The 24,464-nt window shown below is 45.7% G+C and overlaps 1 protein-coding gene across 4 annotated transcripts in view; it reads left to right on the top strand.

Annotated features, from left to right (window-relative positions):
* DENND5B (DENN domain containing 5B) overlaps positions 1–24,464 on the top strand; it is a 191,149-nt gene that overhangs the window by 149,535 nt on the left and 17,150 nt on the right. For all 4 annotated transcript variants that reach the window (XM_089782208.1, XM_075940587.2, XM_075940572.2 and 1 more), the window contains 4 exons: positions 132–210; positions 7,388–7,469; positions 20,378–20,506; positions 23,430–23,551. In XM_089782208.1, the coding sequence (XP_089638334.1) occupies positions 132–210; positions 7,388–7,469; positions 20,378–20,506; positions 23,430–23,551 (412 nt within the window). The remainder of the gene's footprint in view (positions 1–131; positions 211–7,387; positions 7,470–20,377; positions 20,507–23,429; positions 23,552–24,464) is intronic.

The raw sequence follows: 24,464 nt of genomic DNA on the forward strand, positions 1-24,464 counted from the left end.
GAATTCATGCAAAAACCCAAAGTGGCTTCCTGGATCCACTGACCCACCAGTCTCTAATCCAATATCTGTTTTATTTCCTTTGGCTCCTTTCTCATTTATTTTATATGTCTCCTATATGTTCTGTTTTTCAGGGGAAATCTGCATTGTGGTCCCATTTACTTCAGTACCAGGAAAGGGAAGAGAAGCAAGAACATATGGCAGAGTCCCCAGGTGAGTATTCAACAACTTGTTCTTCATACACTGTCAGACTCAACAGTAAGCAATCCCATTTTTAGCCAGACTGAGGCCAGAGCATTTTGTGGTGGCTTTTGTTTTGTGTTGCCAGTATGTCCGTGATACTGACATCATACTGAGTAATTTAAATTCTTTCAAATATTTTACCTCTGTATTGAACAGATGGCTTATGTGCTACAAATGATGTCCTATCTATTATTACCTTCAAAAAAATCATGGGATATGGCATTTTGTTTAGTCTGCTCTATTTTGACTCTGACTAAGCAATATGTTTTCTGAAGCAGTTGATAGAATCATGCAGAAATGTAGAGCTGGAAGGGGACCTGAAGAGGTCAAGTCCAGCCCTTCCACTGAGGCAGGACAAAGTGTACCAAGACCATCTCTAAGAATATTACAGTGCACCAAACGTCAGTTGTGTCCACTTGGGTTTCTTGAAGGTATGAAGCCCAACTTGAGAAGTAGCCAATCTTTCATCAGCCTTGCTGAAATAAACAGAGCTATACACTTTTTTTATTATTATTATCGTCTATAAAATATTTAATGCCTGAAATCCTTTTAGTACAAAATTATGAAATCTGTTGAAACGTCAGTGCAAACTTTGAAGATGCTTTCCTTGCATCAATAACTTGCTAATTATCCTTCCTAACTGAAGATTGTCCTTTCAGCATATTCCGAATGATAAAACTTTAGTCTAAGATCATCAGGCTGTGATAGAACTTATTGCCCAAGAGACTATCAAGTGTTTGACTGAACTTTGAACTGATAGGAGTCAGATTTTAGAGACAATTTCTCAGGCCTTGTCTACACTGGCATGTTTTGTCATCAAAACCTCCCTTTTGGCAACAAAACAGTGAGACTGTTAACACTACAATGCAACTTTGTCAGGGGGGAAAAAACACCTAGTTTTGGCAAAAAGAATTCCACCCCAGTGAGACTTTTGTCTTTTCCCCTCTCTTCATTGTTGACAAAGAGCCAGTGTGGAATCTGCTGTTTGTTTTGTCAAGAGAACTGGCTTCCGCCAATATCCCACAATGCCAGCCCTGATGGCTGTGCTCAGTGTTTTGTGATCTCTGCTGCCCTGGAGGCATGCACCCCTCCCCTTTCAAAGCTCTGAGGAAGTATTTGACAGCTGAGCGAGCTGCTGCATTTGGGAAACAAAGAAAAAACATCATTGGAATGCTTCTGTTCTGATGCAGGGGGAGGGTTGGAGAAAATGTTGTGCTTGTTTGACATTGCTCAGTGCAGGGAGCTCATAGAGCTACAAGAGACTCCCAAGAAGCCCGGGGATCAGTTCTGCCTCTCCACTACATAGCACTGTGGGATACTTACCCACATAGCTTCGCTCTGTCCACAGCGGAACTAGCAATGTGACCATGAAATGTGGACAATCCGAGGCAAAAAAACTGGTTTGACTTATTTTTCACTTTTGGCAATTTTTGCATGTTGACAGCACTTCTGTCGCCAAACCTTCCGAGTATAGAGTTAGCCTCAGAAAGGAGTGATGCACAAAAATCCCTCTGGCCATGTCTACACTATCGATAATATTGAAGCAGCCACGGTTGATAAACCAGAGTTTGAATTAGTGGATCTAGTTGAAGACACACTAATTCAATCTGAGAGGGGCGCTCCAGTTCGTAGTCCTGTTTCTACAAGGAGTAAGGGAAGTCGAAGGGAGTGTCTGTTCCCTTTGACTTCCCACAGAGTGGACAATGCCAAAATGTAAGTTAAGATAACTTTGACTTATGCTGTGCAATTAACGTAGTTATCCCCTAGTGCAGACCAGGGGCCTGAGATCTGGATATCTGTGGGCGTATAACCAGGAATATTAATCTAGCCTCTTGTATTCAATTGAATTAATTTTTACAGATTTGGTATTCATGCATGTTCATCTAGATCATTTTTCTTCAAAAGAGCAAGGATGGAATTACATGGCATGAAATACAAGAAATCTCAGGCTGGGAGGGAGTGAAGTGAAAGATACATTCAGTAATTCCATATTACAAATCTTCACTCATTGGCCCAGACTCTCAGTTCATGGGAATTTTCTTTTATTTGGCATTCTAAAGCTATTAAGCTACCTCACTGAGATGTAATACATGATTCTATAAATATGGCATTGGACTCCCCTGCACTGCAGCTATTTCTCAACATTGTTTCTCTAAGACTTTCAGCTAAATTAGATGGTCATTTCACGACTTTCCTCAAATTTTTTTCTTTGATGTAGCAGCTGTACCAGGGTACCAGGGTATTTCCAGTTTATGATAACTTCTGAGTTAATGGTGAATTCAGAATTGTGTGTTGGACAGGCATGAAATATTTTACGAAATTCACCGCCGTCAAAGTGGCATATTTACACCAAATAAGTGTGCGATTCTCCCCTCTCCTCTGCAACTGGCTAACCAAGTACAGCATTTTTGAAAGGATTCAAGACTTTCTCGATGCCCCTTTTCAAAGTTCCTGCTGAAATGATGACAAGAATTAGAGATGAATTATATGACTAGAATTAGAGATGACAAGAATTAGAGCACTGCTCAGATGACAAGTATATATCAATGGATAAAACTGGTCTTTGATTCATTAAAGCTTTGCAATAACCATCTCGTGACCAGGGACATGTTGTCATGCATTGCAAGCTCCAGAAATGAAACATGGTCCTACTGGAGTAACCTGCAAGATTATTGTCTCTTGTCCTCAAACTTGTATTTCATAGAATGCTAGAACTGGAAGGCACTTCAGAGGTTGTCAAGTCCAGTCCCCTGCCTCATGGCAGGATCCAGTACCATCTAGACCATCCCTGATAAAGGTTCATTTAACCTGAAATATCTGAAATATCTCCAGAGATGGAGATTGCACAACCCCCGTAGGCAAATTTATTCTGGTGTGTAACCACCATTACAGTTAGGAAGTTTTTCCTAATGTCCAACCTAAACCTTCCTTGCTGCAATGTAAGCCCATTGCTTCTTGTCCTATCCTTGGAATCCAAGGAGAACAGTTTTTCTCCCGCCTCCTTGTAACACCCTTTTAGATACTTGAAAACTGCTATCATGTCCCCTCTCAATCTTCTCTTTTCCAAACTAAACAAGCCCAGTTCTTCCAGTCTTCCCTCCTAGCTCATGTTCTCTAGACCTTTAATTGTTCTTGTTGCTCTTCTCTGGACCCTCTCCATTTTCTCCACATCTTTCTTGAAATGTGGTGCCCAGAACTGGACACAATACTCCACTTGTGGCCTAATCAGTGCAGAATAGAGCGGAAGAATGACTTCTTGTGTCTTGCTCACAACACTCCTGTTAATGCATCCCAGAACCACGTTTGCTTTTTTTGCAGGAGTATCACACTGTTAATTCATATTTAGTTTATGGTCCCCTGTGACCCCTACATCCCTTTCTGCAGTACTCCTTCCTAGATAGTCACTTCCCAGTCTGTATGTGTGAAACCGACTGTTCCTTCCTAAGTGGAGCACTTTGCATTTCTCCTTATTAAACTTCATCCTATTTACCTCAGACCATTTCTCCAGTTTGTACAGATCATTTTGAATTATGAACCTATCCTCCAAAGCACTTGGAACCCCTCCCAGCTTTGTTTCATCTGCAAATTTAATAATTGTCCGCTTTATGCCAATATCTAAACCATTGATGAAGATATTGAACGGAACTGGTCCCAATACAGACCCCTGCAAAACTCCACCTGTTATGCCCTTCCTGCATGATTGTGACCCATTAATAACTACTCTCTGAGAATGTTATTCAGCCAGTTATGCACCCACCTTATGGTAGCCTCATCTAGGTTGTATTTGCCTAGTTTATTGATAAGAAGGTCATGTGAGACTATGTCAAATGCCTCACTGAAGTCTAGGTATACCATGTCCAACGCTTCTCTCTTCTTCACAAGGCGTGATATCCTATCAAAGAAAGCTATCAGATTGGTTTGAATGAGTTGTTCTTTACAAATCCATGATGGCTGTTACCTATCACCTCATTATCTTCCAGATCTTTGTAGGTCGAGTCCATAATTACTTGCTCCATTAGCTTCCCTGGCACAGAAGTTAAACTGACTGGTCTATGATTTCCTGGGTTGTTCTTTCTTCCCTTTTTATAGATGGGCACTATATTTGCCCTTTTCTGGTCTTCTGGATTCTCTCTTGACTTCCATGATTTTTCAGAGATGATAGCTAAAGGCTCAGATACCTCCTCTGTCAGCTCCTTGAGTATTCTAGGATGCATTTCATCAGTCCCTGGTGACTTGCAGACCTCTAACTTTTCTAAGTGATTTTTAACTTTTTTCTTTTATTTTAACTTCTAAACCTACCTCATTTCCACTGGCATTCATTATGTTAGGCATCCCGTCACCATCCATCTTCTTGATGAAAACTGAAACAAAGAAGTCATTAAGTACCTCTGCCTTTTCCAAGTTTCCTGTTATTGTTTCTCCCTCTTGATTGAGCAATGGGCCTATCCTGTCCTTGGTCTTCCTCTTGCTTCTAATATATTTGTAGAAGGTCATCTTGTTACCCTTTATGCCTCTGACTAGATTGAGCTCATTTTGTTCCTTTGTCTTTCTAATTTTTCCCCTGTATACCTGTGTTTGCTTACATTCATCCTTTGTAATTTGACCTAGTTTCCACTTTTTATACAACTCCTTTTTGATTTTTAGATCATATAAGATGATCCACGGTGGTCGGTCTCCTGCCATACATTCTATCTTTCCTATGTAGTGGAATAGTTTGCTTTTGGGCCCTTATGTCCCTTTGAAAACTGTATGATGGATACCATTTGTAAAACACAATAGAATCCTGTACACACTGTGACAATGCACACACTGAACACATGAGATCACGCTGCACGGAGCACACTTGTGTGGAATGTCACTAAAAAGGCATGGAAGTGTAGAATAAATGCATAATGGCAAGTCCCCCTTAAAATCTTATGTAAGTGAAGAGAGGAACATCTCATTTGTCTGACTCAGTGATTCAATAATTGAGACATCGTGCCTTTGTACATTTCTGGCAGATGATTAAATTGTGTGTTCCAGAGGTGATTAGCATAGCTTTTTGAGGTTTGCATTCTTTTACCAATATCTACTAAAATTGCATACATGCAGATAAAATCTGTTAAGTTATAGCTATTTGGAAATATTTATTGAGATCTTAAGATGAATTAACTTACTGCGTTTCTGCATAAAGGACTTAAAAAAAAAACAAAAAAAACCATAGCATTGAATCATCCATGCAAGACCAGAGCTAGCGGTACGAACTCTCATCAGTTTGTGAAGTGTATATCTGTAATCTAAGAAGTTGTTGTATGTCTTACTAAATATAGCACTGCATGCCCCTGTCTGACTAATGGACAGCTACCAAACAATCTATCTGGCACAAATAAATTCTAGAGTGCGAAATATGTAATGGCAAAGAAGTCAGATTAGAATATTAGAGTGCAGAAACGCCTGACATTCTTGAAGTTAAAACAAGCATATTAGATACTCTTTAAATTTGTCAAGTGGGTTTGTTTGAGATTTCTGTTAAGATACTTTTATCAAGGCCTCATAGAACAGATTTACATATATATTCCATAGGCAGAGGAGGCGGCATTCCATGAATCATCTGAAATCTCTAAGTGAAGTCTTGGATTAATTTTTAAAAAGTGACCTAGATCTACTATATATTTGAGAGAATTTGTCCATCTATATGTTTGCTCAAGAACTCCTCTTAAACCATAAGAGCTTAGACCACCAAATTTGGTGTATACCTTCTTCTTACCATCATTTAAAGCAATGCAAAGGTTTGGCTATACCAGGAAAATGATACGTTCCTGGAATGGGATTCTTCTTACAAAAACATACAGAAGAGAGAATTGCCAGGAAGGTGAAAAGGGCTGGCTGGGAGCATACTTCCCCCTCTCCTCGGGACTGCCCCAGCCATGAGCCGCCCACCTCTCAAACTCTTTATGGAGGAGGGGAGGGCTGAAGCTCCCCTCTCCCTGATTCATACAGGAACATTGCTGGCTGTTCCTTTTTGTCAGGGAGCCAAGAGAAAGTGCAGAGTTTGTGGCATTCCTCAGTCTGTCTGGGGAGCACAGGGGCAGATGAACAGGGACCTGCCCCAACCAGGGGGACATGCGCCCCTCTTCTGGCTGTGCCTGTTGGAGCTGCAGTGGCCATGAAGAGATGCTTCTCACCTGCCCACAAGCTGTTGCTATGAGACAGGGCTAGGGTAGCCCTCTCTCCAGGGTAGCATGCATACTGAAACCCTCATCCCCACCACAGAGCAATTATTTAAATGAAGGGGGGAAAAAATGAGTTAAGGAACTAAGCAGTGTCAGGTAAATTTTCTCGTAATGCATAATGTGGAAACAGACAAACTGGAAAACACTTTGCCAGGCCATATTCCTGAAACTGCACATAACTGTTGCAGTTCTTTAGTACTGTAGGACTTCTATTACAGATGTGTACATTAATATACAGGTCGTACCTCCCTTAACCAAAACTCACTGGTCTAGCAACATCTGTGGTCCGGCATGGACCATGGATGTTCCTGGACCACAGAGCCCAGGAAGAGGGAGGTCTGGTGGCGGGCAGGAGCGCTGGCAATTGAGCCAGGAGCCCAGAGTGTGGAGGCGGGGGGACGATGGACGGCATGGCAGGGAATTCTAGCTCCAGCAGAGCTTTCTAGCCCCCGTGGCCGGGGAGTTCTAGCCTGACCGCAGCCATGGACCTCCAGCCTTGGCCAGCGAACTCCAACCCCAGCAGCAGCCAGGGAGCTCTGACCACAGAGCTCCGGCCTTGTTCTGGCTCCAGTGGTCGGGAAACTCCAGCCCCAGTGGCAGCCAGGGACCTCTAGTCCGAGCCACGGAGCTCCGGCTCCGTCCCTCCACTCCTGCTGCAGAACTCTGGCTGCGGAGCTCTGCCCTGGCTGCGCAGTTTTGGCCATGGCACTGTGATCCTAGCAGTAACGGGGCCAGGGACAGCCCTGCAGGCTGAGGCAGCTGTGAGGGCAGGCTGGAGCCCTAGCCCAGTAGCAGCATGGCCATGACAGAAGGGACCAGTCAAGTCCCCAGGGTGCTGGACCAGTGAGGTCCAACCTGTACTACAAACTATCATCACTTTTTAATCTCTTAATATTATCTTTTTTTTTTTTTTTTTTTTTTTTCCCCCAATATAGTTGCCCTTGGCCCGGAAAGAAGGAAGTCTGACACAGGAATTACCTTACCTACATTGAGAGTCTCACTTATCCATGATATGAGGTACAGTATCTTACCCTTATAATGACCTTAAGGAGCATTAGACAGATTCCATTAACACAAATGCTTTGGATTTATTTGGGTTAAGTAGAATTCATCATCCCTACTATGAAAGGACCACATACTCACTCACATCTGTGTGGCTTACCGTCTAAAAAACTGCTGCATAAGTCACATATGTCACAAAGCCATGGAATCCATGACAATCCTGAAGCCTTATTCCTCATGTAAAACTTTTTAGTAGAGCAAAATATTATAATTTTACATAGATCTGCTGAAATACCAGCTATAGCATTTTATTTGTTGAAGCAGGAAAACCTAAGATGGCCAAAGAAAAAGAAACTAGAATCCAGATGGGCATACAAAATCTGTCCATAATGGTTGATCTGTATTAATTTCTAAATAGGTAGGTATTTCATTAAAATTGCTATTGAAAAGGTAATGAGATTTTGAAAACCTATATTGAGCCAAGCACAAAGTTTAATGATTGCTCTCAATGAAATATAATTCCAGAAATATTGTTTCATCAGGAAGACTAGAGTAAAAAGATACAGAAAATTGTATGGCATCTATGGTTTTTTAAATGCAAATTATAACTATTATGAAACAAATGTTTTGTAAGAAAATTAGTCAGCTGATCCAAAATAACCATAGTACAGTAAAACTCCAATTGTCCGGCATCCAGTGGTCCGGCACTCCTGATAGTCCGGCACCAACTGGAATCCAGAAGTGCTCCAGCCGGCCGGACAATTGGAGCTGCTCCGTGCCGCTTCCCCAAGTCTGCTGCTGCCGCTGCTGAAACAGACCAGTGGCGGACTTGGGGAAGAGGCTCAGAGCAGCTAGGGTGCTGCCCGGTTGGTCCCGCAGCACCGCCCCTCACCCCCCTGCTCGGCAGCACCCCAGCTGCTCTGCTCTGCTACGCGCTGCTGCCACTGCTGAAACTGACGAGCGGCAGACTTGGGGAAGCCAGGGACAGAGCAGCTGGGGTGCTCCTAGGTTGGTCCTTCAGCACTATTCAGGTGAGGGGCAGCACTGTGGGACCAACCCAGCAGCACCCAGGCTGCGCTGCCCCGCCACTTCCCCAAGTCACTGCTGCCACTTGCAGCCCCGGCTGGTCTGTCGCCCGCAGCTGCGCGGGGCTTCACCCCTTCCCCCCCCCTTCATAGCCCCCCTTCCGAAGTACCTCTTGATACTCCGGCATATCTGATAATCCGGCACCCACTGGGTCCCAAAGGTGGTGGATTATCGGAAGTTTACTGTAGTAATTTTATGGAATAGTTTATAAAATCAGTGGTCCCCAACGCAGTGCCCACGGGTCAGCCAAAGGCCATTTTTGCACCCCGGGTGGCAGCCCCAAAAGGTTGGGGACCACTGGTTTATATACTGATGGTTTAAAGAAACTGAAACTATATTAAATGAGTTGGGGGCTTGATTGACACTGAGGATTAGTAATAAGATTTAAGACTTTTCATTGCTAGGTGACTAGCTCAATTTTAATTCAGGTTGGTAGTGACCACGAGTTACCATTTAATGACAATTAGTCCTAGTCTTCTCTGTAAATAAATGAATCATGTCATTACTACTGCTGACTAGAAGCTTGGTTAATGTTGTGTTCAGAAACTCATTGTTGACTGGGCCAGGCAGACACTGTACTACCTCCAGACCATAGTTCAGGTACACTGACATAAACCATGTGGGGGGTGCAGCTTAGCAGCTTCCATGCTTGCTATTGTACCTATTCAGTCAATAAATAATGGGCTTTAGTCTCCAGGGCTCTCAAGCCAGCATCTTTCACAGATGCAGAATTTACATACACTGTGAGAGCACATATTGGGCATGAACACTTAAACAATCGCTTATCATCAAGAGGGATCCTCTGTGCAGATGAGAAGATAGCGCTGTCTCCATGGTTCATGCAGTCTTTGGCTTCTCTGTAGACACAGTCAACAAAGTTGTTAGTTTCTACCCTTTTGTGGTGGTCGGCATTTCTGATGTGGACATCTGTCACTGGGATTAGGATGGAGACCAAATAACTCTATTTATTCAATACTAGACAAAGCATGTGCAGGCTTTTTTTTACAGCTGAACCTGTTTCACTGTTCTAATTGCTCAGTTGATTAATAATTTAATCTTTCTCTGGAGAGAGAGAAAGAGAGAGTGTGTCAAAGTAAATTTTATATCCCTAGCAATGAGGGTTTTCATTGCTTTAAACAGGAGATATTTCTGACCAAATCTGTGAATAATAAAGATTACAGAGAGAATTCTTTCTAACAAGAGTAGATTTGAACATGACTTATCAGATCTTGACCTGAGAATACAGTTGCTGCTTGTACATTCTTTAAATGGATCTCAGGATGGTGCTGAGTTGTTAATTACTATTGGAATTCTACTTGATGCTCTTTGTGGATTGTCGCCTATCCAATACATTTCTTAGTAGAAAGTACCGGTAGTAAAAGGTAGTCAAATTTAGTTTCAAGGACAGTAGTCCAACAAACATCCCTTATCTTCTGGAAGATTTGCTCATTGACTAATCTTTGGCAGGTCAGTTGCTTTTTTAAAATCATCAACTAGTCAACAAGTCCTGAAATAAGCCCGGTCATGGTTACCATGTGTCTTTTATGTTACTGAAAGGAACTTCAAATCCATGCCGCTGGTGTTTGGCCAGGTATAAACTGGCCTTGTGGGACAACTGTTAAGCAACTGATTACATGGTAACAAGTATCAGAAGGGTAGCCGTGTTAGTCTGAATCTGCATAAACAACGAGAAGTCCTGTGGCTCTTTATAGATTAAGAGATTTATTGGAGCATAAGCTTTCATGGGAAAAGACCCACTTGCATCTGACAAAGTGGATTTTTGCCCACGAAAGCTTATGCGCGATTAAATCTGTTAGTCTGTAACAGGCATGCCAAACTCGAAGCCTACTGAGGGCTGTACAAATGAAAACTGATAGCTTTCAGGGCCACCAAAGAAAATGTACTTTATCAGAAAGTCATAATTATTTATTATTATTAGATGATGTTTTAGGTATATTTTATAATTTTTTCAAGTCTTGTTTTAATATAATACAATAATTTGATGTATAAAATTATTTGCTCATATAAAATAATTTTTAATTTAAATATAAATTTAAGGCACTTTTTATTTTTTATGAGATACATAACTTGTTCTGTTGAAATAAATTGCAAAAATTTGACACATTTATTGATATAAAATTAATATATGTTTTGTGATTTTTATTTGGGAATAAATAAATAACCCAAAATATTAACACAATAACCCCCTCCTCTTCCCCAGAGCCAGGCATTCCCATACCCCTGTTCTAACCCAATCCCCCTCTACTCCCCCAGAGCCAGGCACCCCCAACCTAATGCCTCTTCCCTTCCCCAGAGCCAGGCCTTCCCCAGCTTAATGCCTCCCCTCTCCCTCACAGCCAGGCACTCCCAGCCCTCCCACCCCCCATACCTAATACCTGGGTCCTGGAGTCACCGTTGCAGCTGCCACACATTTCTTCCTCAGGCACTCTGGGGCAGCATGAGCACAGCAGCCTAGCTGGCTGTGAGCACGTGCTGGGTGCAGAGCAGCCCTGGCCATGAGCAGTCTCACTCATATATTTTTAGGGAAAAAGGAAGGAAATTTAAGGTGTTTAGAAATCGAAGTACAGATGCCACAATATAAAGCCATCCAGTTAGCACTTGAAATGGAAAGATTTACTGCATTACTGTGCTGTAGAACAATGTTGCTTAATCTTTTTGAGACCACGGTACACCACACAATTTTTTTTATGCGGAACACTATGAAAATTTTCTTCAAAAAAAATTTGTCGGACAAAAAAAGACGAAAAACAAAGAAGTAACAAAAACAAAGAGGTCGCAGCACACCTGTGAGTTATTCATGGCACACCAGTGTTCTGCAGAACATAGTTTAAGAAACACTGCTCTAGAAGGGTCTCGCTCATAGTAAAGTTTGGAAGCTCATAGAGAACAAGAAGGCTGGGAGGTTCCAAGCAGTGATTCCTAAGGGAATGCATTCTTTTGGGGTGTTAGGGACTGCTCACTCTTACTGCCCGTTGTAACCAACCTTCTGATGTTTTACTGAGAGTGTTAGTGTCAGAAAAGTACAGTAGCCAAGAATATAAAAAGATGGCATGATGATGGTTTTCCTGGAGCACTGCCACCGATTTACAGAAAGAGGAAGAAAACCAAAGTGTCTTGCGGAGTGTTTCCCAGTCCATGTAAAAAACAAGATGGAGTGGGGTATTGGCTAACTGCATTCATCTGGCAAAAACATGGTAGTAGCAATACAGATTACCAAGGGACTAATAAAAATGCTTTCCAGTAGTGAGATGATGTAACTTTGTCAAAATAACACATTTCATCTTGCCTACAGTACATAATTAACTTGTTTCATGACTTGTGTGTAGTGTTATATCCATGTCAGTCCCAGGATATTGGATACAAGCTGAGTGAGGTAATGTCTGTTATTGGACCAACTTCAGTTATTACCTCACCCACCTTGTCTCTTGTTTCACTATTGTTATAGTAGAGTGCAAGGAATATTGACTGTACGCTTGGTGGGTATGGTGTTTTACAAAGAAAAAAAAGAAAAGGTGGTGCCAGCAAAGAGGGTTCATTTTCAAATGAAGCCCCCCTGCGCCCCTGAAAATGGCCCTTTCCTCCTGGCTCCTTGTACTCATGGAGGCAGGGGAGCTGTCTGGTGCCGCCATTAAAGATGGAGTATTAAAGATGGCTTCGGCCGGCGGGGACCTGATGTGGCCAAAAAGCCTCTAAACGCGTTTTCTTAAAGGGGCAGGGTTTTTTTTTTTTTTTTTTTTAAATAAACCCTGGATCTTCATGCTGGATCTACTGATATCTTGGCTCTTTGCCCAGAATGGGTTGGCCACCCCTGACATAGGTGTTTGTCTACATTTAGGTCTGTTAACCAGGCTGGATTAAGAAAGGGGCTTTAGGGGCTGCAGCCCAGAGCCTTGGGCTAAGGGGGAGCCTGTAAAAAGGATCTTCGGGCTGCCAAGGGTCCAGATCGGTTTATGAGGCCCCATTATCTTGAGGGATTGGTCTGCAGGCATTAAAGGCCATGAGTATGATCTGGCCCTGCTGTGTTGGGGTAAAGAAGAGGTGTATCCACACCACAAGAGATTTCAGGCTAATGGGAGCTGGGGGTAAGGTGGGGTCTACAGGGCAGCTCAAGCCACCCTAAACTGCCTGCTTTCCCTCCCCCAAACAGGAGCTGCCCCAGATAAGCACTCTGTACCCCAAAACCCTTCCCCAGCCCTGAGCCCCCCCGATACTCTATCTCCTAGACCCCACACTCCAGCCCTGAGCCTGCTCTAGTACCCAAATTCCTGCCCAGGCCCTACACCCCCACCCCAGCCTCCTATCCTGGAGCCACACTCCAAACCCCGTAACCCTCCCCAAAGCCCTTACTCCCAGTTGGAGCCCTCACCCCCTCCCTCACCCCACTCTCCTGCCTCAACCACCTCTCCTGCACTCTGAACTCCTCATTTTTGGGCCCACCCTGGAGTCTAGGGAGCCACACAAAGTCTAATAGCCTTGGGCTCCCAGAATAGTAAATCCAGCCCAGTCTGTTAAGTTGGCAAACATGGAAGGGGTCAGTGACTATTACAAGGGGTTCAAGTACAAGAGATCTGGAATAGAAACAGGCTTGTTGTACAAGATGAGGGAGATTATTTCAGGCATAGGAGGCAGCATGGTTAGTATTGCATCTTCCCCTCCCCCCTCCAAATAGCAACAGGGCTGACTAATGAAAGCATGACCTTGTTGCTTGCTGTATTGCTTGAATCATGTGATTCCTTCCTACTCCATGGAAAAAAATATTTGAAGCAAAATCCCCCTTCAACTTCTGTCCACCCAGGAATATACACAAGCATATTTGGTCATACCACATGCTAATGGCCAGAGGATAAATTCAGTCTAACCTATGTAACCCTCCAACGAGCTTACCTTAATTAGTTGCTTGACTACACACAAAGCTTTATGCTGAAGTAAAAAAGAGGGATAATTGTAGAAGTCGTGTGGCACTAAGGGCGTGGTTTCACATGCAGACTTGTGGCAACGGTGCTGTAGTGAAGACACTCCTATGCTGATGGGAGACCATCTCCTGTCTGCACAGTTAATCCATCTCCCCAGGAGGGAGAAGCACTAGCATCCGTTTAGTGCTCATAGGCACGGGAACTAAGTACAAAGAGTGCAATAGTGCCCAGAGTCCTGGCTGCTGCCTCGTGTGCTGCTGGCTCCCCACCGGGGCATCAAGCTGCTGCCCCTCGCTCCAGAGGTCTGCTACTGGCTCCGCACTCAGGGTCCTGTCTGCTGGCCCAGTGCACGGGAGTGCTTTGTGGCCAGCCCTGTTCCCCAGATCCCAGCTGTTTGCTCCTGGCCTCCAGCTGCGGGGGAGGATGTCAGCATCCCCACTATTAAAATGTTACCACACCACGGGTAGTGTTGTCTGCAAATGGGAGGCACGTGGGGGTTGGTCAGTATAATTGCCATCACTCGGGTGCAGACTTCTCACAGCGCTGCAAGATGTAGTAGTCATAGTGATACCACTCTGTAGCGTAGATCTGGCCTAAGTCTACTAATGGCAAATAGATTAAGCAGTGCCCTAAGTATTGCCTGCTTTGATCTTTGATAGTTAAAAGGTTATGTAAACAACTTAGAATATTCAGCCTTGCTTTCTTTCACTTTGAACAATGTGATGGCTATTGCAGGTGTTCAATATTGTGTCCACTGCAGCCTTTGCTCAAAGTTGCCATTTAAAAATAATAGGGAGACAGACAACAGCAAGAAGCAATTTTCAAATGTGTTTTGCTTTACAAAGAGTCTGTGCACCATTAATGGCATATATTTAGAGAACTGTTGCTAGAGGATAGGTTGCTGGATTGAGAGTCAGGAGCTGTTGTTTCTTTTCCCAGCTCTGCCACTGCCTACTGTGACACCTTGAGCGTTTCTCTTCGCCTCTGTTTGCCTCTTTCTACTCCCATTCTTTTTTTTTTTTAATCTGCTTGGATTGTAAGCACTTCAGAGGAAGGACCCTCTCACTGTGTTTAGACAGCGCCTAGCCCTTAACCTGAGTTGAGGATTCCAGGCCATACCACTACCATCAATTGATTTATAGTAAACCCAAGTTAGTGTAAAAAAGTAGGTTTCCCCCCCCCTCCCGAAATGTTGTTACATAGGACAGAAGCCATTACTGTTTGGTGTTTTCCTCACAACAGTGGAAATGAGTACAGGCAGTCCCCGGGTTACGTACAAGATAGGGACTATAGGTTTGTTCTTCAGTTGAATTTGTATGTAAGTCGGAACTGGCTCCAGATTCAGCTGCTGCCACTGAAACTGACCAGGGACTGACGACAGGAAGCTGGAAGCAGAGTTGCTCTGCCCCCAGCTTCCTGGAATCAGCCTGATCAGTTTCAACAGCTGCTGAATCTGGAGCCTGGGGCAGAACAGCTGGGGCGCTGCCCGGTAGGTTCCCACAGAGCCAACCCGGCAGCACCCCAGCTGCTCTATCCGAGGCGTTCCGCAACAAAAGCCTGGTCTGCTGGGGGGGGGGGGGCGCGCACTAGCTGCGCCCCCTCCCCCCCAGCAGACCAGGGAGACCCGAGCAAAGCCGCACAGGTGGAGGGACCCTGCTGCCCGTGCGGCTTTGCTCCGGTCTCCCTGGGGTACTGGGGGGAGTCCTCCCCCAGCAGACCAGGGGGACAGGAACAAAGCCGCCCAGGCGGTGGGGGTCCCGCTGCCTGGGCGGCTTTGCTCCCGGGCAAACGAGCAAAGCCGCCCAGGCGGCGGCTTTGCTCGGGTGTCCCTGGTCTGCTGGGGGGGTCCAGCGGCTTTGCTGGACCCCCCCCCCAGCAGACCAGGGAGACCGGGAGAAGCTTTGTGTAATTATTTTTTTTATTTATTTATTTATTTATTTATTTATTTATATATATATATATATATATATATATATATATATATAATATAATAAAAAAATATACACACCCCACTTTTTAACTTACCAAAATAAGTTGTAAGAACTATTCACATTACAGCAGGTGCAAATGAAATAAATAGGTAGCAAAGTCCACAGTTGTTCTGCAGTGCTGGTTACAAGTTTCCTTTGTTAGCACTGATAATGATTACTGAGCCTTTTTGTTTTTTAGGTAAGCTGCATGTTTTTCAAGTGTGCAATCTATGCAAATCCCTGAACAGATGTCTGGTTCTGCACCAGAAATAGACAGCTGTGAGGTAGGCAGGGAGAATAAATTAGTGTTTAGGTACCTCCCTCTTAGAATATATTCTTTTCCTAAGAGAAAATTCAATTTAGTGTTTCCTATTGCAGATAAGTTAAAATGAGCAGGAGGGTGGGGGTCGGAAATGTTGTGCTTTAATCTTATCTCAGAAGACTTTAAATAACAGCAGAGTGTGCCTCAACATGATGTGGAGTAGTGATGTGTCCCTCCTGTTGCTCAATTCTCTCGAAGCCCTAACAGCTAGCTGTCAGAGTCTGATCCAAAGAAGGGGTTTGCCTCACACAGTGCTTACCAGCTCCAGGACAGGGTTCTCTGTTGTGATTCAACTGGCACACGTCAGTGCTGAAAAAGGGAAGCAATGACTTAGTGGAAGACAAGAACACACGTGTAACTATAGTCTGCTTTTGCAGACAGGTGGGGAGTTATAATTAATCAGACTGTAAAATCTTAGTACACTTGTAGACTTTGGTCTATGCTAGCAACTTACATTGCTAGGATGGGGCTACTTAACTTTGGAAAACCTGGAGGCCACAATGCTACTCACAGCCCATGCTGAGGGCCACAACTTAAGTGTGGTTGCATGTACATGCAAATATATATGCAAATAGCTTTTCACACTGACGGGCACGAATACAAAAATTAAGGCAAGACTACACAACACGGAGTCAGTTGTGCTGATGTTAATTAAATGCAATATTTACCCGATTTCCACCCATACGACAGCACTTTTAATGAGCAATGACAGTCCAGGAATTGAACTATTAAAATGCGTATCAACAGGAGACCATTATGTTGACTACTTTTTTGTTTTGGCTCCCACCCACAGGCCGCGTGTTGAGCCTTGTGTAAACCCAAACTGCCGCGGGCCACAAACAATGGTATGCGGGCCACGGGCCATGTGTTGAGTAGCCCTGGCTTCGGGGAAGAAAATACACACCCTGAGCAATGCAGCTATTCCAATCTCGCCATTGCTGTAGTCAGTGCTGTGTGACAGGGAGGCCTTCTCCATTTGGCATAGCTACCAGCTCTTGGGGGAGATGGAGTACTTTTGCCAATGGGAGGGAGAAGCCATACTCTCATTGTAGGTAGGGGCAGATTACAAGGTGGTAATAAAGAGACTATACTAGTCAGCATAATAAGCAGCAGTTATAGCACAACTTGATCAAACAGGTTTTTTTTTTTGGAGTAAATGTTGTCAAGTTTCCTAGCTCGGCGCATTTTTGTAGAGCAAAAATCAGGTGCTATGTGAGTTAGAAAGCAGGTGTTAACAAAGCTCAGTTCAGTCTTAGTTGATGAAGCTTAGAGACTTACTCAAAGGGATGGAGCTGTGTTAATTGCCTGTGCACTTAACATGCAAGTTGAGTGAAAATTAACAAGTTCGCAGCTACTTTTTCCATGCACTGAGAAGCACTACAGGCAGTCCCCGGGTTACGTACAAGATAGGGACTATAGGTTTGTTCTTAACTTGAATTTGTATGTAAGTCGGAACTGGCTCCAGATTCAGCCGCTGCTGCTGAAACTGACCAGGGGATGACTACAGGAAGCTGGAGGCAGAATTGCTCTGCCCCCAGCTTCCTGGAATCAGCCACTGATCAGTTTCAACAGCGGCTGAATCTCGAGCCTGGGACAGAACATCTGGGCTGCCAGGTAGGTCCCTGCGGGACCAAACCGGCAGCACCCCAGCTGCTCTACCCCAGGGTCCACAACAAAAGCCTGGTCTGCTGGGGGGGGGGGGCGCACTAGCTGCGCTCTCCCCCCCCCCCCCCCCCAGCAGACCAGGGACACGGGGAGCAAAGCCGCAGCGGTGGCGGGGTGCCGCGCCTCTGAGACTTTGCTCTGGCAAAGCCTCAGAGGTGCGGGACCCGCAGCCACTGCGGCTTTGCTCCCCGTGCCTCTGGTCTGCTGGGGACCGTCTCCAGCAGACCAGGGACACCAGGAGCAAAGCCTCAGAGGCGGTCCCCAGCAGACCAGAGGCACCGGGAGCAAAGCGGCAGCGGCGGCGGGGTGCCATGCCTTTGAGGCTTTGCCACAGCAAAGCCTCAGAGGCGCGGGACCCCTCCGCCTCCCCGGTTTTGCTTCGGGTGTCCCTGGTCTGCTGGAGACGGTCCCCAGCAGACCAGAGGCAGCGGTGGCAGGGTGCCGCGCCTCCCCGGGTTTGCCACAGCAAAGCCTCAGAGGCACGGGACCCCTCCGCCTCCCCGGCTTTGCTCCGGGTGTCCCTGGTCTGCTGGAGACGGTCCCCAGCAGACCAGGGGCACCCGAAGCAGCTTTTCTCGCCCCGGAGGTCGAGGTGGTGGGACCGCTGCGCTCTGGGTGGTCCCGCTGCCTACCAACTCCGGGGCAAGAAAGCCCCGTTCGTAAGTGCGGATCAGACATAAGTCGGATCCGCGTAACTCGGGGACTGCCTGTATTCATTTTTCCTAGTCATTATTTCTTTTTAAAGGCTCCAATTAGCCACGGCAGGGTTTTTTTTCTATTCTAAAGTTGCGTATATTATAGACTTTGCAGCCTCTAGGGTTCTTTCCAAGTTTGAACATGGAAATTTTATTACAAAAATCTACACAATAGCTCTGCTTTTTTTCAAACAGATATGTAGAAAACTTACTGGGCTTGATTATTACTTACGCAAGGCCCTTTTTAGACTTCTCTGGAAGTCTGAAGGGGTCTTACTGTAAATATCTGGAAAAACTAGCAATTTAGATACCGACTATACTGGAGAAAATTATTTTTGTTGGGGGACTCAGTCTCCTGACAAGGATAACACTGGTAGGTGTTAAGTGCTCTTGGAACACATTCCTGCTGGCTTTGTCTATTTTAGGCCTCTTTTTCTTAAATATTCTATGGCTGCTGCTACCAGTGATAGGCACAATGGGAATGTCTCAGTAGCAACTATCATTTTACCATCTGTGCCTGCTTTTAGACCATGGGTTCCCAAACTGGGGGGGCGTGAAGAAATTCCAGGGGGGACGCAAGGTGATCCACACACACACACACACACACACACACACACACACACACACACACGTTTTGCTGCTATTCTTGTTTTTCGTCCTCGGTCAGTTCCTTTTATTCCCTCGAGTTTTGCTGCTGCTTTTTGGGGGGGGGAGGGGGGGCTGTCTCAAAAATCAAAAAGGGGGTGTGATGCTGAAAAGTTTGGGAACCGCTGTTTTATACTGTATCCTAGTTTAGGAGTGTAGATGGTAGCTTCCAAGACACACATTTGTGAAAGCTGACAAGGGAGCTGCTGTTGTATAACTGGATTTCCCAATGTGACTGTTGCTTTTTTGAAGTCAGCCCTGACGGGTGGGGAAAGGGGGACAGGGTGACAGTTGCCCCAGGACCTAGCAAATCAAAGAGGCCTGGAGCTTGTGGCAGCAGCCAGAGGCCTGGGCCCTCTAAATCGCTGCCGGAAGGCTGTATAGCACACTCCATGCCGCTCTGAGAGCTGTGGGGAGGGGCGCTGCTGGTCTCTGGGCAGTGCAGAGAGCTGGCTGCTTCAGCCTATCCCTTTGGAATCACAGAGCTGCCCTTCCCCTCACCTTGCTCGAAGGCCTGCGCAGCCTCTTGCTTCCCCTGTTTGAAGTATTATTACCTCAGCCTCTATGCTATAGATTAGGGGTGTAATAGTGTAGCCGATTAACTGATAAGCAAAAGCTTATTGGTTAATGCTATAGACTACACGCATTTCCCCCCCCCCCTACCAGTAAATTTTGAGCAGACTGGCCAGCAGCCTGTCTCAGTCCTGGCTTGCTGTGGGTCCAGGACCTACCCCTGTTGTGGCTCTGCATTTAAAGTGTTATTGGGAGGTAGACAGGCAGGCAGCCCTGCTCAGTTTCAGCTCATGCCAGGTCCAGAAGCTCAGACAGCCCCACCCCCTCCCCAAACAGGGGCTGCTGCCACCCCTGTATCAGAGGCAGCAGCCTGGGGTGACAAGCATCCAGTCCGCAAGGGGGGCTGGGTTTTAAACTGGCTCCCCTCATAGACCAGTTCCCACCTGGCACCCCACGCTGCTGCCTCTGATACTGAGGAAGCAGCACAGAGTGGCAGAGAGCTCCCAGGGAGAGGGGCCAGGTTGCATTGGTTGTCAGCCCTGCCCCCAGGGACTATAGAATAGTTGAGTGACTGAGAAAAGTGCATGAGGTTACTTGACTATTCAATTTACTGATATTTAACATCCCTAGTACAGATGAGTGGTAGCCTGAATAGTGTTCAAACACCCTTCTAGCAAGGTGCTAACTGTGTTCCTTTGCTCGAGGCAGTCTGGGCCTATACACAGTATAAACAATTCCAAATGGCTTTGCAAAACTACAAAAGACTTTCTAAGAAGTTTTTTAAACTCATTTTTTAAATGTTTTATTTCAAAAGTTTTTTTTCCAGCAGTATGCTAGCTTTCACAGGATGTATTGAAAACTTTATATATTTGCTGAAAGCCACATGAACTTTGTTTTACTTCTGGTAAGACTTCTCTAATTTGGGGGGTGGGGGGATTGCAGATTTTTGCATATTTTGTAAGCAGTTTTCATTTCCAGAGATGTTTTTAAATTCAATTAAAGTTCTGTGATATATTGGATGCTGTCCTTTTAAATGGGCAGGATTTAGTGATTTTTTTTTTTCTTGTGTCCCCCTCCCTTCCTCCCATTTCAGGCATATTCAGAACATGAGTGAGATAAAGACTGATGTAGGCCGAGCGCGAGCATGGATAAGGTTGTCTCTTGAAAAGAAGCTTTTATCTCAGCACCTAAAGCAGCTTCTCTCCAACCAAGCACTCGCTAAGTAAGAGTAACTTATTGTTCTTAAATCATTGGTTTCACAGTACCCTGATTAGGTTTTAAGGTTGCCCTGTGAACTATCTGGCTTTGCAGCTGATCTGGGACTAAAGCTAGCTAGCACCAGTCAGAGAGAGGGTGTTGTATGAGTCTGGATTTGGGATGGTCTGTTTCCTGACACCCTTTATCAAGACCCTGTCAATTTTTGGATTGCTGAGGTCCTTCCAGAATTAGCAGATGGAAGGGGAAACACCCAGCACAACTTGCAGAGCCTGAGCAGAGTCAATTAGGACATCATGCATTCCTCACTCCACAAAAGGAAGGTTTGAGGAAAGCTTGAACCAAGAGGGGACTCAGACAGGGTAGCTGTGCCTTTAAATAGCATTAGTTCCCATCCACTGCTCTTCGCAGACTTAGTGAAGACCACAGCTTACCTTAGTCCATTTCCTCTTTGTGGGAAACAAATGGCCCCAGTCCATTTACAAATGCAGACATGTCCATAGTCTTCACAACAAGCCAACTTTCAGCCACTGGATTAATTAATTTGAAATAGGGAAAGAACTCTAGATACCAGCTGCAACAGGGTGGGATTCCCTTTGCTCCCCCTCACCTTTATTGAGCCTTCATACATCATTTCTCTATATATATATTTTTAAAGGTTTTTCCTGCAGGACAACTGAGTGACGTCATCACGTTGCTCTGCGTCCCACCTGCCTCCTTCCTCTCCCCCAGCTCCAGCCCAACCTCACTGCTTCCCCTCACCACTTGGAATTGCTATTTTAAACCAAGCTCCTACTCCCCTTCCTCCGCCCTCCACCCCACAGGGCTTTCAGTGCCAAGAAATATGGCACAGTAGCCGGCAGACCCCACATCGCAGCCTGCCTGGGAGGGAGGGTGCTGTGCTCAGGACAGCAACCCGGGGACAGGCGGTAGGAGCGGAGTCCCCAGACAGGTTTATGTGCCAGCAGTGGGCTCTTGGGGGCTCTCCCACTTCCAGGTTCTTGGGGAGCCGGAACACAGTGCCTGAGCACCCGGAGTCCGGCTGCCCTCGCAGAGACTCATCCCCTCCCCAGTGGCTGCACTACCCTTGGCTGGCACAGCAACCTCAATCCGCCGCACCAACCTGTCTGCTCCTTCCTTTCCACTCCCAGCAGGCAGGGCTGGGGCAGCGAGCAGCGCAAGCAGGACGGCCGGGGGGAGAATTCAGGACAGCGGCCCCCTGCACCGCGACTTTCCCCACCTCAGCAAGCTGCAGTGTCCTGGAGTGCTGTGTCTGCACAGCGCTACCTGTGCCTCACTGCACCCCGTGTGAGGTGGGCAGGCACCCCTGCGCCTCCCCGGCCACTGGGGTTAGAACAGCAGGGATTAGGGTTGAGGGGGGAGGGAAAGGGCCTGGGTTGGTGGGGGAGGCAAAGACCCTGGTTTGTGGGGGAGGTGGGAGAAGGGGGTCCTGGGCTGGCGTGGCAGAGGTGGGAAGGACCCAGGCTAGTACAGCTGCAGCCCAGCCCTCCACTGTGGCCAGGGAGAGAGCTGGGGTTGCCTACCCCCTGGGAGAGGGGGTTGGGCAAGTGCAGCGAACAGGGGGCACAGCCCCCTAGTATATAATATGTATAAAAATTGGTGTGTGTTCCCATTGGGAGTATCTGCCTTCGTACAGGAGTTTATATACTGGTATTAAATACGTAAGGTGGCCTGGAGCAGCACTGAGAGGCTCAAATCAAGGTGAAATGCTTAGAACCAGGGCTATTCACACGCCAGGACTGGGGTCCTCCTCTGTAAGGCACCAAACCAGTCACACATGGCACTCCAGTTGCCAATCTGGCCAGCAAGAAATTGCAAAAGCAAATCCCCTTAGACACTCCAGCTTTACCTGTGCCTCAACCAGCACCACTCCTTACAACTTCATCTCACCAACTCCGAACAGATTCTCCCAGTCCCAAAGGACCATCCAGAGTCTCAGGTCAATTTATACCTCAGATCTTACCCGAAAGAGAACACTGTACCGATCCTTTAGAAACTAAAACCTAAAGGTTTATTCATAAAAGAAAGAAAAGGTTGAGAGTGAGATGGCTAAAGAAAGCACATTCCATACATCAATCACCAAGTCCTTGATGCAGGCTCTTAGCAGAGATGTAACAAATTGCTAGCTTAAAAGTCTGTGGAGTACATCCTATGTTAGGATGGGTCCACAATTTCTTCCCAGCCTTCTGTCCTTAGCAAAGGTGCTTCTGGAGTGGAGGGCAGGAGCGAAGACTAAGATGGAGGCCGGAATACTTTTATAACCTTGCCCATAGGGGAAATCCATTGTTCTCCTGAGTGATGGTTCCTCACATGATTGCCAAATCAGTCAATGTCTGTTTTAGGCAAGGAGCCATGGAGTACCCAGGTATGTCCTTCTCAGGCAAGGGGCCATTGTGTGTTCCTCAGGAGTCAGTTGGCAACCCTTAAGAGCCATTTTCCATGTAGCATTCACTGGGCCACCACCCCTCACAATAGGTGGTTGACATCTGCTGCTGTCTCCCAGACCAAAAATATGTAAAATGAAAGTACAGAGCCCATATTCATAACTTTACATACAAAAACCATACAAGTATATGAGTAGCATAGACAAAATCAGCATAGCATAAGCTTTCATTAGACACCTCACAGAGCCCACCTTACATAAATTTTGGGGCAAACACAGACAGTGGGTGCAACAGTGCTCTGCATTTTCTTAATACAACCCAATAACATGACACCAGGTTTGTGCTTTTGCTAGTGTACATCAACATAGTTACATTGACTTCAATGGATTTCTTCCAGTTTATACCAGCAGCAGATCTAATACTTCCCTTCTGTGTAAATTAACCCTTAGCGTGGTGTTGTGGGGTCCACAGACCTTTTAACATTGTCTCTTTTTAAAGCACCAACAATATTTTGCTTTCTCACAGGAAGCTTTATAAGCGTTACGCTTTCCTACGCTGTGAAGAAGAACGAGAGCAGTTCCTCTATCACCTGCTTTCACTCAATGCTGTGGATTACTTCTGCTTCACGAGCGTCTTCACCACAATCAGTGAGTTGGGGACTCAGACTTTGTCTTGAGTGAAAAATGGTCGCTGCCGGGGTGACGGAAGAGTGATCCTGAGATGATCAGTGTAACTGGGGTCTTACCAAGCAGCCTGCAATCATGGCTACTGAGATCAGCACCTCTGGGAGTTGCTTTGGGTAACCAGCTGTGTGTAAGCTCATGTGCGAGTGTTTTGGATACAGAATGGGATTGTGGAGGAGAGTAGCATTCAGATAATACTACAGTATTTAGGTGTCCTGGTAAAATTTTCATATAATAGAATTACGTAGCCCTTCATTTTTTTATTACCTAGAAAAGTCTGCTACATCTCCAGGCTTCCCCATGTTTTGCCACTATATGTCCACCTATGTCTGAGAAACAGATAGGACTTTGTGGGGCCTGTTAATGGCACACTTTGAAGGATGAGACAGAAGTAGAATTACATTGCTACAAATGGCGTCCGGTCCATTGAGTTGGGAAAGTTGACAGCCCTACTGTGTCCATATGTGTACACTATGTACTGTTTCCCCTTTCAACCCAAGCAATTAAAGTTTGGGTCTTTGGGGATGTTCCATTTCGAAGTAGAAATTGCGGCTTTTCTTGCCAGATTTCTTCTGCTCTTCTCCCTGTTGTAGTCTGTCACTTCGGTTTCTCTCTCTCTCCTATCTCAAAAACAGCTGCACAAAACAATGCTCCACTCAAAAACTCCTGGGTGGGTTCACACACCCCTTTTTGTCTTAGGTGGGGCTTACGCACAGGCGCTAAGTTTTTATATTTCTCTGGAGGTGTTCCTCCCTCACTCTGCCCCTGCTCTAAATCCCCATTCTCTTGTGGTCTCTTCCCAACCCTGCTCTGTTCCCTCCCCCAAGACCCTGCATTCACTCAGTTTTTCTGCCTTTGCTCTGCCTCCTCTCCAAAA

The sequence above is a fragment of the Pelodiscus sinensis genome, chromosome 1 (assembly GCF_052426305.1).
Source record: "Pelodiscus sinensis isolate ZL-2025 chromosome 1, ASM5242630v1, whole genome shotgun sequence".
NCBI classification, from domain to species: domain Eukaryota; kingdom Metazoa; phylum Chordata; order Testudines; family Trionychidae; genus Pelodiscus; species Pelodiscus sinensis.